Here is an 11027-nt window from a genome sequence, read left to right as displayed (position 1 = left end):
AGGCGCAGAGTGCCGACCTTTCTTTCCGGAGAGACACGGTGCAGCTCCGCGAGATTCTGTTTATTTGGCTGCGCGCTGCAGCCCTCGAAGGTGCCGCAGCTGTCTCGGCCCTTCTTGCCGTCCTCAGCGTCGTGACGGGGTGGAGTCTACCTGACAGTGAGCAGTCCGAGAGACTGTCGCACACTAAAAAGAAACACGGGAGCAAAGCAGGCGGCGGCTCCTTTGCCGCCGGGAGTACCGTGCCAGAGAGTGGCTCACGCACGGTTTGTACAGCGCGCTTTCTCACACAAGACTCGTACGGGCAACAGGCAGTGGGCGGATGCCGGTCTGCTTCACCGTCGAGGCCACATTGTCTCCTGCATGAAAGTGGCGAGGAGGTGATCATTCACGAAGGGGAGCTGGAGTCTCCACGTGGCCAAGAAGTGGTGCGGGCTGGATTTTCTCGGGCCCATTCCGGCACTTTACCGCGTAAGCATGAGTTTTCTTTCGGCGTTTCTAGAATTCCGGAGCCCGAGGTCACGGGAGCCGGTCGATCAGAAGCCGAGCGACACGATCATGAACATGGAGGTCGGAAGACAAAAAAGGAAAGGCAGCTGCGGCACGAAGGAAGTGGTGGCGGCGCCAGGAACGGCAATTCAAAAAAGGTAGCCATCGCGCTTTCTTCCGGCCGGCCCTCAGTAAAAATCGCCTCGTCCCTTGCACCCACGCCTCGTACGTTTTCCCCGGCTTCCCCTGTCCCGGGTTCCGCTCAGGAAGACAAAGTATCTGTGCCTCCTTCCCCCGCGTCCCCAGTGAAAGAGGGCACATCGGCCAGCGCGCTTTCGAGAACATTGGCTCATTTTCCTTCGGCGACCTCCTTGTCCTTTCACCATCCCTCCTCCACTGGCGGCCTCGCGTTACCGGCGGCAGCTCAACAGACCATCCTTCCTACCCAAATCGTCTCGGGGACGTTCCTTCTCTCCGGTCTTCGGCAGTTGGCTGCCCTGCGTCAAGAGGGTTTGTCTACCACGGCCCTGAGCTTTCCTGGACAGTCCTGTTCGACGGTGCCGCTTGGATCGAGCTTGCGTGTCCCGGCCACTACGGCCCCTCCCCGACCAGGCAGGACCGAAGGCAGTGACCAGGGAAAACTCCCCTCTGACGCAAAAGGTCTCGACCGTTCCACGGCGTCCACAACAAAGGTTGACACCTCTCCGGACAGCTCGGGAGGCGCAGCTGTCAAGCAGTCAAGGAAGAGCCCGGGGCTTTCTTCGCCCTCGTCTAGCAGCGAAGAGGAAGGAGAGGAGAAGGAAGAGGGGGAACTGAGTGATGATGGAGCCACGTCTTCCTCACCCGTGGCAAAGAGTACCAGCGTACAAGAGTATGCGCCGTGCCTCTCCGCTTGTGCAAATTCGCCGCAGGTTCTCTCAGCAGCTGCAACGGCGCGGGCGCCCAACACAAACGACTCAACAGAGCAGAAAAGAGAGACAGTAACCTGTGTACACCCCCCGAGTGCTCTCGCTCGTGAAACCTGTAAAGCTTTAAGTAAAGCTGAGCGCGCTTCTTCTCCGCTCGTTAGCGGGCGAACCTCACCGTCGTCTGTCGCTGTGGAATTCTCGTCGCCGAACAGCGAAGAAGAGGCTAACACGGATTCCTCCAGTATGGAGGACAGTACGGAGGGAATAGTTCAGTTCGAAGTCCTTTCCCTCCGATCTTTTCGGAGGCGATGCAGAGCGTGTGGGACGCGTCCCCTCGATGCGAGACGTGGACATTTTGACGGAGACGCGCGACGTCGAGTCGGTGCGGATGGTCGGATGTCGAAACGAAGGGGAGGCAAGAAGGAAGACAGGTGTTACGGAGACGGCCCCCGGGATGTCCTTTCGTCGCCAATTGCAGCATGGGCGGTGGCGACACCTAGCAAGACATTCCCTTTTTCGATAAAGAGTGCCCTGCCAGGCGGGCCCACGCACACTAATCATCAGCCGTGTCCGGCTTGCGAGGAGGCAGCTGCTGATTACCACTTCAGAAGGCGCGAGGAGCTGAAGACAACCCTCCATTTGCTCTTGCAGTTAAGCAAGAAAGAGTCGAAGTCTCCCCATCGTCTTCGAGTTCTTTCTCTTTTAGTGGCTTTGCAAACAGTGTCTTGGCTAAGTTTTCCACTTCCGCGGGCTGTAGCTGTGTCAGTGGCGTCGAAGAAAAACTTGAAAGAGGAGGCAGGCTCGTGTCGCCCTTCGCCAGCCGCAGAACAGTCTCTCCCCGAAGACAAACCTGGCCAAGTTGTGCAGCAGGGCTTTGCTCAGTTCACCAAAAAGGAGGGAAAAGTTGCCGGCAAAGAAGAGCAAATAGCCGAGCTCAAACCCGGAAGTGGGAATAGAGTTTTTTGGACATGCTGCGAAGGCGCCGCCCCTACAGTACACGCTGCACTGCGTGAAGACAATCGGGTTGTCAAGCAGCTCGTGACGGCGGTCGCTGAGGCCCTTGCTGACTATCTCGTGGATGAAGAAGATCCGCCGCCGGCAATGCTGAATAGGCATACACTCCATGGATTTTTTTTTGGCACTTGGAAGGAGGTCTGGAACAGCGCTTCGGGATTGGAACAGGAGAGAACACAGGTGAGCGGAGAATCAGGTCCGGAGACTCGAGTCCCGTCCTGAGCGCGGAAGCAATTGGCTCGAGCGCTGGACAAAGCCCCCCCTTACTACCACGTTTCCCGATATAGCCTTAACAACTGCTTGGTGGTCTTTTCGTGTGTGTTATGATTCCCAGCCTGTAAAGTATCTGCTCTTCCGTAAACTGCAAAAGTGCGTCGCATTGCGTTTACCTTCGCAGATGAGTGGTCACTGAACAATCTGCGTGCTCCGCTGCGAGCCAGGTGGAGCGCGCGGTCTGCTCTGCGTGCGGGGTGCTGATAGGGTAGCCAAGAACGGGCGAATGACTTTCACAGTTCACTACTTCTGAGGAAGCTCTTAGGGTAGACCCCTGAGGGTTAAAACACCCACACGCGGTCACAGAGCAAATCCATGTATAGCTGTTTCCATTGAGAGTTGTCATGGGAATGAGAGTTCCTCCGTGCTGTTGTCCTGCCGTGTGTTGCAGCACATCGTAGCCGCATGGCTGGGGCGCTGCTTTCTCTCTATTCAGTTTCACTCGCCTTGCACGTCTCAGGTAATGGCCGAAGCCTTCCTCAGCCGCCTCCTCACTTGTTCACAGGCGTCGTTCCTCCAGTCTCGTTGCAGAGGTCCGCTTGTGTCTACTGCCTGCGTTCTTGCCCTGCCCGCGCTGAGTCTTCTCCCTCTTTCTTCTCTGTCTCGCTTGCTCTCCCCGTTCTTCGCTTCCACGCCGCCTGGTGCCGGTGATTCATCGTCCCCTGCTCCTGCATCCCCATTTTTTTTGAATGGCCGCCCACATCCGGCCTCCCCGACCTTCCGGTCCGCCAACGAGGAAACTCGGTTCACGTCTGCTCAGAAGGCCAGAGTCCCTCCGGCCCTCTTCGGGACTTTGGGTAGCTCTGTAGGACTGAAGTTCATTTTTCAACAAGGTTTGCAAGGGCCTGCGGCGGGCGTGCCGCTTGATTGTCTTCTAAAGCCTTTTCGCCGGGAAGAGGAAAGGCAACAGACGCCCAGGTGGGCACCTGGAGAGGCAACCCCCCAATCTGGCGCAGCCGGTCCAATAGTGCCACCTATCCAAGCGGCCAGCGACGGTTATTTGAGGGAGGCTTCACCGTTCTCACGCGAGGCAGGTTATGTTCTGGACTCCTGCGGCGCGCACTTCGATTGGCTGAGAGTGTATCGAGAAGGGATCGAAGTGTTTCTGTGTCAGCTCTCGGCCGCGTACCGTTTGCCGGGATCGCGGCACGTTGGCACTGACAGCCCGTCAGTGATTTTGCCCCACCTCACGTTCTCCCTGGTCCTTCCAGTTTCGTTTTTGCACTGTCGCACCGGGTTGTATCCCCCTGTTCTGTCTTCGGGCACCTCATCGTCTACCGGCGTCCCTCAATCACAGGGGCCAGCTTCGCGAACTGACCTACCTTCATTTGTTTCAACGTCTTGCACCGCTCCTCCAGAGGAGAGAGAACTTTCTGTCCAACGCCTTCCTTTGTTTCAGTTCGATTTTCCTTTGTCCTATCGAACTCTGTATAAGGCTGCTGTTTTTGCCGGCGTGGCCGGGTTCTCACAGTTTGCCTCTGCTTCCTTCGAGGCGTGCGCGAGGGTCACGGTGACCACGGAGTCATGCAGCTGGTTGCGGGCGCTAGGTGCAGCTCTTCGCGCAGAAGCTGCACTCTCGGTACGTGGGTCTATCCTCGCGAAGAGCTCTTTTCAGTGTCCTTCAGAAGCTGGCAGTGGACACGCTACAGCGGGTCCTCCTGTCCCGGCTATGGCAGCTTCGGAGAGACTAGGCTCGCGTCTTGCATTTCATCGAGATGGACGGGCGAAAGTGGAAACCATCTCTGATTCTCTCGCTGAGGCGGTACAGCGGGCGCGCCTTGCAATGTCCGGGGCTGAGGGTTTCTGGCGGGCTGCCCTTGACCAGCTCGAAGTATTCAGGAGACAGCAGCAACGCGTCCTAGGGGCCGGCCAAAGCAGCAGCGGAGGCAAGCCGCAACCGCTGTTAGAAGCTTTCGCACGGGTAGGCTACTCCTTGTTGTTGCGTGCTATTTCCTTCACAGATGAAAACATCTTTGAGGCTACCGGATGTAGTGGCACGAGGAACCGGCGTATTGAGATCCTTGGCTTATCTGCGTGTTGTTCATGCGCGGGGAGGGATTCTGCACCTGTGGTGTGTGTTGCTGTGTGCAACTGTAATCGGTGCCTCGCTGCGATACTTAGAAAGCACGTCTGTACTGGTAGATTGTTTGAGATGCCTCGACGTGAGCAGGAATATATACTGACAGAAACGACGCTACGCGGAGCAGTCCGATTTTGCGTGTGCAGCGGGAACGCTCCGCTGAGAGCGAGTTACTTGGAGTTGAGTCCAGTCCGGCATTTTGCATGCTACTTCGCCCTCCAAATAAAGGAAGTGTCTGCCTTTTTCCTGTGCATCAGCGGGACGCGGCCGCGTGCTGCAAACTCAGAGATGCTCTTCGCTCACTGGTGCTGTGTGTTGCTAGGGCAGGCTGGCGACAATGTCTGCCTTGCTGTCTGTCATCGCCTTCTGTAGCAAGTGCTGCCATGTTCCACGTCTGCCTGGGCACCGGCAAAAGAGTTCATCCACGCCGAAGTATCCCAAGGAGGTGCGAAAGGTTGAGCAGACCCAGCTGCTATCTTCCTCGCCGGCTGTAGAGCCCGGACGCCAATCCGGCTTGACTGTGGTGTTCCGTCATCCTCCCCCAGAAGTCATTTCTCCGTCATCCGCTGCGTCGCCCTTGCCCCCGCCTCACGTTCCAGTGGCGTCGAGTCGCTGCCTTTGTGGTTCTGAGACATGTGAGACTTGTGCGTGCGGAGCTAAGGCGCCCGAGGTGTCTCTCCTCGGGAGTTCGGGGCGGAGCAGGGTGTTTTGTTTGGAGGATGCTATCGAGGTTAGGCACGAAGGCGCGGTCTTCGAGGAGATTCTGGCGAGTTTAGAGCAGCTCAGGTCGCAATTTCGCGGCCTTCATGTGCAGTAAGTCTCTGTTCTTTGATATTCCCTGGTCGGCGTGGTGTGGTGCCTCCTCCTTGTCCGCTGCAGAGGTGCGAGTCCGTTCATATTGTCCGGTTGTGCTCGCGAGCTGGGTGCAGCTTCTTCATAAACTTGTATGCTTTGTATACGCGGCGGGCGTCCGTGAGCTAGCCGTTGCTCGCATTGAGTCGGTGTCCCTTGTTTCAGCTGGCGCTGAGTTGCTCTGTTGTGCCGTTTTCTGCATTGTCGCCACCACCTTTTGTCTTGATACCCTTCTTCGCGGCCTCCTCTTGTTACGGGCAGGTTCTCGCACTTCGCCACTCAGCCCCTCCCTTTGTGTCCCACTTCTCGTCGACTACTTGGTCTCCAGGACTGCCTTTGCCGCACGGGGGTTCTCCTCACAAGCTTCCTTATGACCCGGTTACTTAGGTCTCACGCGCTTATTCTCTGCTTCAGTCGTGGGTTTCGGTACATTCGTCGACAGCCTCTGTGCAAATGCATATCCGCAGCAAGGCCCAACGAAAAAGGTGAACAGCTACCCCAGTCCCAGCAGTCAGAAAAAGCTCCCGCGTACATAGAGCGCAACACAACGAGCAGAAGCCAGTACGGACGGGCGAGGGGTTCCAATCCCCCGAAAGTGAGTACGCACGCCAAGAAGAACGCGACAGATTCCCCCGAGTGGCACCCAGCGAACAACACAGTTGTCGATACAAGTGAAAATATGGAAGGCATCTCGGAGAGTTCACCGTCTCTGCCGGAGCCTGCTCAACTGGGTTCTGGCACAGACGCAAAGTATTTGTTTTCTCCAGTCCTGGGCCTGGTTTCCCTCTCTTCGGACGGACTTTTCGGCTTAAGTGGGGCCGTGGAGCAACTGAATGTGGCGCTGGAGGCCCTGGCCTCTGCTCGACATACAAGGTCGGAATTCCTTCCATTTTCGCCGTCGTGCTGTTCCTTCGCCCACCGGCCGGAGTCTTTGAACCTTTTGCCTCTCTGGCTCGAAGCCAGTGCCTCATCACCTGGGCACGCGTTATGCTGGCGGCCTGCTAATTCTGAGATCCTGGATACCACATCAACACGAGAAATGTCTCCGCATGTGGTTTGGTCACGAAAGGCTTCCGTGTGTCCGGAAGGTTGCAGCAGCGGACCAGCCAGGTGCGCTACGTCCACACAGAGGGACGACGAAAGAGAAGGTGCTCTTCAGCTGCCGGTGTCTGACGGAGCACTCCTGTCCGTTTGCGCAGCCTGTGACCGTGTGGGGCAGCAGAAGGTGTGCACGCAAGGGTGCGGCGGCGGTGTATCCCCGAGGCTGACTTCAAAGCTCGACATTGGACGCGTGTCTGCGCCAGCAAACAACGAAACGCGCTTGGTAAAAACGGAAGAGAATACTGAGAGTGATGCTCCACGAGAAGCAAGGACGAGTGATTATTGCGCCCTACCTCTGCTGCATGCACAGAAGGTGCGTCCTTTTTACTTCCTGGAGAATCTAATACCACGTCTTGTTCTTGTCGCCCCACCGCTCCTTGTCTGCAAGCACAGTGGTTCGCCGGCGGTCTGTGCTTCGCGTGCTGGATCTCACGTATCAGCAGCACCTCGTGCGGAAACTCGATCTCCAGCCGTGGTGCCCCAGAACCGTGTCCCGTCTCCGGGACTGCTGGAGGGGACCTCTTCGGATTCAGAAGGCGCAGGATATGCCCCCCCCCCACCAACTCACGAAGGCTCTCGTGCTTCTACAGGCGCCGTTACTTCCGTGAGCGCAGCGTCCGATGCGACCTCTCAGGAGAACAGCGGAACTGAACGTCGCGATGTTGTAGGTGACAGGGGAAAAGGCATCACAGGGGCAAGAAACCAAACCGCTGCAGTGGTGTGTAATGACCCAGGGGTGATCGACGTGGATAACGAAGGCCAGACAGTTACAGTAGGTCAGGAGTCAAGCAATAAAGGGAGCCCAGCTCAGTTCGACTGTGATGCGTTACGGGGCGACACTCGAAGGGGAACGGGAGAGAACCGAGAAGACACCCAAGAGGGAAGATCACACAGCGGAGATATAAAGAAAGACGACGCCACTCCGCGCGTGTCTTCAAAAGCGACATTTTTTGAAACCGATCAAATTGACGCGTGTTCCTTGTGGGGGAATTTGGAAGAAGAAGAAGACACCACGGCCTCCTCACTTTTACTACGGACTGCTTTTCCGCCTGTTCTGCTGCGACAAGTTGTAGAGCTTGTCGAGCACTGTATGTACACACCGTTCCCACTGCCTCCGAGAATCTTCAACCCCAGACCACTGCCCTGGGTGGCCGTTAGGGCCGTTCTGTCAGGCGAGGTGAGCCTGCCTGTCTTCAGAAAGAAGGCTGACAGCTGTTGCTGTACTCTCTTCGACGTTTTCCAGGTGTCATACGGGTTCCACTCAAGGATCGGGCAATCGATGTGCAGAAAGCACTAACGCTTGCAGGGGGTTTAGGCTTCCTCCCAAGACCTGCTTTTCTGACATCCAGTCAGACCCTCGAACGTCGCAGCTATGTCTGCATTTGATGGTGTGTAAGCAGGTCGCATGCGCCACTAACTTTCTCTGTTCCGTGGGCCGAGGTAGTCTTCCTGTCGCGATGTCTCTTGCTCGTTCAGGAAGAAGATTCTCGAGGCCGGTGTGTACTTCCAACAATCTTTTTTACTGGCGAGCTGCGTGATGCAGGGGTAAGGTAGAGTCGCGTACACCAGTGGCACGACGAACGAAGAAGTACACAGGCGTCCCCACCCACACTTTTACGGTCTGGATCGCCCTGCATCACGTTTCGCTAGTTTCGACGAGCTCCTCGCTCCGCTAGGACAGCCGCCGGAGAGTGTGAACGTTGCCTGCTTGTTACAGCTCGATACCATTGAGCCCTCCGACACAAGCAATGATTTATGCCCCTTCGGGTGGCTCCGATGTTTTTGCTGGGGACAATAGAACCTCATTCGTTCTGACTCAGAGCGGGTGGGGAAGTCGTCCCAGCCTTATCTGCGAGACAGGGAACAACTGAAGGGCAACAATCAACTGCCGCTCCCAAGCCACCACGCTACTTCATATTCTCCTGGCACTCTTAGTGTCTGCGGGGTTGTAGTTCCTTCAAGAGTAGTTATACTTCGAAAGATCAAAGTGTGAACGCGCGTGCGTGTTCTGGTTTGGGGTGTGGGAGCAGGTTCAGACTGTGGCGGCATGGGATTTTGTCCGACTGAGATTGTCTGTTGGCTCCGGCCAGGGATCGTTCCAACAAGCTACACTGCACAGCTCGCTGCAAGTGAGAGACAAAGGTAAGCACAACAGCCGTCCTTTACTTACCCGTGTATGAGTCCGATTATACAGTTTGATATCATATACAGACGTACATACACTGATACCATGTATCCGCTAGACGTGGCTGGCGACTTAGCTAAGATGAACCTGCATACGATTTTAGTCTCTTACCCCTCACATGTGCGAACCGGCGCGAGCAATAGAAACCCCTCGGAGCACCCATATACCTAACCCACCCGGGCTGTTGCGGCGTGCTCTGAACAGGTCAAGATGTCATCAGCGTTGATGACGTACCCGTGACCCAGCCGGTCCCGCAGACACGCAGTCTCCCGAGAAGCAAGGACTCCTTTCGCAGGGGGGGGGCTGTGCAAAAGAACGCGTCACCACTTCGGCACGCTGGCGGCCTACGGACGTTTGCGCACACGACTGTCCTGAATGTGTCTATGGCTGTGTTGCCATGTTTACTTGTGGAAGCCCTTCCGCTAGACTCCCGCCGCAGGGTCATCGGAGAAAGAAGCTCCACGTTTGTTGCGGTGAGGACCGCTCAAAAGGACCTAGACCTTTGAAGCAGCTACGACAGCTCAGACGCCGCCTTGTACGTGTACAGCAGCATGTGCGTCCACGATACGCGTGTGCATGCGAAGCGCTTTACCACTGCGTCCATCGTGGGAAGGACTACATACTAGGTAGTTCCACGCCCTAACAGTAAAGTGTGGTCCGGGCAACTGGGGGCGTCTCCGGAGACACGTCAGTTCGTGAGCGCGTAAAAAAGCCGTTATATAGTCCATTGTTCCCCGAGGGGACCGACGGTGCGTTTCGGCCGGAGAGTGCAACTCACGAAACACCAGTCTGCCGTTGTCTCCAGCGTAAGTTTGTTCTGCGCAGAGAGCAGACGTCGGTTTACTCCGAAGTAGGGTCCCATCACACAGTTCACCGCCGACACCTGCTGCATGCGTAGATCTCACACAGACGGGGGCGGCGCGCAGGTGCAGCCGCCGAGTCGAGCAATACCTTGACACTGCTTTTCGAGTATCACTTGAAACTAAACCCGAGCCTGCAGGGTGATTTGTTAGCAGCGACCTCGGACGGGGCTATACCTGGGAGTGGGATCTACTGCGTTGGACACGGGGCGGCGTGGACGGAGTGGTACGTGACCGAAAGTTTTTTGTTTCCAAATCGGAGTAAGGCGCACCGTACGAATCACATGCGGTGGGGACGCTGTGCATGGAGGTGAATACTGGTCTCGTGTTTCGAGACGGACAGAGGGAACCCGAAACATCGGATTCGTAGGTGCCTGTTTGCAGAAAGGCAGCTTGCACCGTGGCTTCGAGGCCGGTGACGAAATGTGGTTCGGGTGTACCAGAGAGCTCTTAGCGTTTATTATCTTGTGGCAAAAAGCTTCTGTTGCACCCATGATGTTTGCCTCAGTGAGACGAAACATGTCAATTGTAACATCTCGGCTGCTTGACATGCCGCCCGGCCTCGCGCATTTGTGCATCGCACTCGCTTGTCACCAGTAGAGCTAGAGAGCTGGGAAAACCAGCGGAAAGCGCGAAACCACCAGGGTGCGCAAAAGGCAAGGCGTGTTCGGGGAACGATAGGCGGCCGGAACCTCGCGGCCGACTGATTAAGAAATTCTTTTGAAATACGACAGGAGCCTCTGTTGCTGAGCTCCACGTTTCGTCAGCTTGCAGGGCGCGTGTTGGCTGCAGGTGCGTCCCGTGGCCGTGCATCTGGGAGCGATTTCCAGTGCAGCTTAGCATTTCACGCAGCGTTAGCCGGGCATACAGTTGGCTTGTCTGCCACACCGACTGACGGGCGCCACGGGCCGCGGAAAAAATACCACCCCTTATTGCGTTGTACCAACTCAATCTGTGCTCAAGCTCTCTTGCTTTCCAAGGACAGGCGGCAGCTCCGTAAGGTGACTCTTGGTACATGACGATTTCAGCGCGGATACACGGTCTACGCGCCAGGCGGTTCTTGTGAGGGACGCATTCGTACCTGGCAAGAGACATGAATACGGCATTGCTGCTGGAATTCCGCAAGGGCGGTCTATTTAGCATTCGAGAAAGGCTTCTTGTTTGGAACAAGGATGCTCCTCACCCTGTCAGCACCCACTAGGAACCGGTAGTGCGTATCATTCAGAAGAGTCGGCGCGGGTCGTGCCGCGCGTGCAGTACTGACCGGC

The 11027-nt window shown here is 56.5% G+C and overlaps 1 protein-coding gene across 1 annotated transcript in view; it reads left to right on the top strand.

Annotated features, from left to right (window-relative positions):
- CSUI_000219 (uncharacterized protein) overlaps positions 1-10161 on the top strand; it is an 11212-nt gene extending 1051 nt beyond the window's left edge. The window contains exons 1-7 of the mRNA XM_068060453.1: positions 1-2588; positions 3073-4602; positions 5084-5574; positions 5875-7891; positions 8191-8259; positions 8745-8856; positions 9104-10161. The exon at positions 1-2588 is cut by the window's left edge and continues 1051 nt beyond it. Coding sequence (XP_067927574.1) covers positions 1638-2588; positions 3073-4602; positions 5084-5574; positions 5875-7891; positions 8191-8259; positions 8745-8856; positions 9104-9405 — 5472 coding nt within the window. The 5' untranslated portion in view covers positions 1-1637 and the 3' untranslated portion in view covers positions 9406-10161. The remainder of the gene's footprint in view (positions 2589-3072; positions 4603-5083; positions 5575-5874; positions 7892-8190; positions 8260-8744; positions 8857-9103) is intronic.
- Positions 10162-11027: the final 866 nt, after the last annotated feature.

The sequence above is a fragment of the Cystoisospora suis genome, assembly GCF_002600585.1.
Source record: "Cystoisospora suis strain Wien I chromosome Unknown contig_99, whole genome shotgun sequence".
Lineage (NCBI taxonomy): Eukaryota > Apicomplexa > Conoidasida > Eucoccidiorida > Sarcocystidae > Cystoisospora > Cystoisospora suis.
Note: the sequence above shows the minus strand (reverse complement) of the source record. Positions and strands in the feature narration are given on the sequence as shown.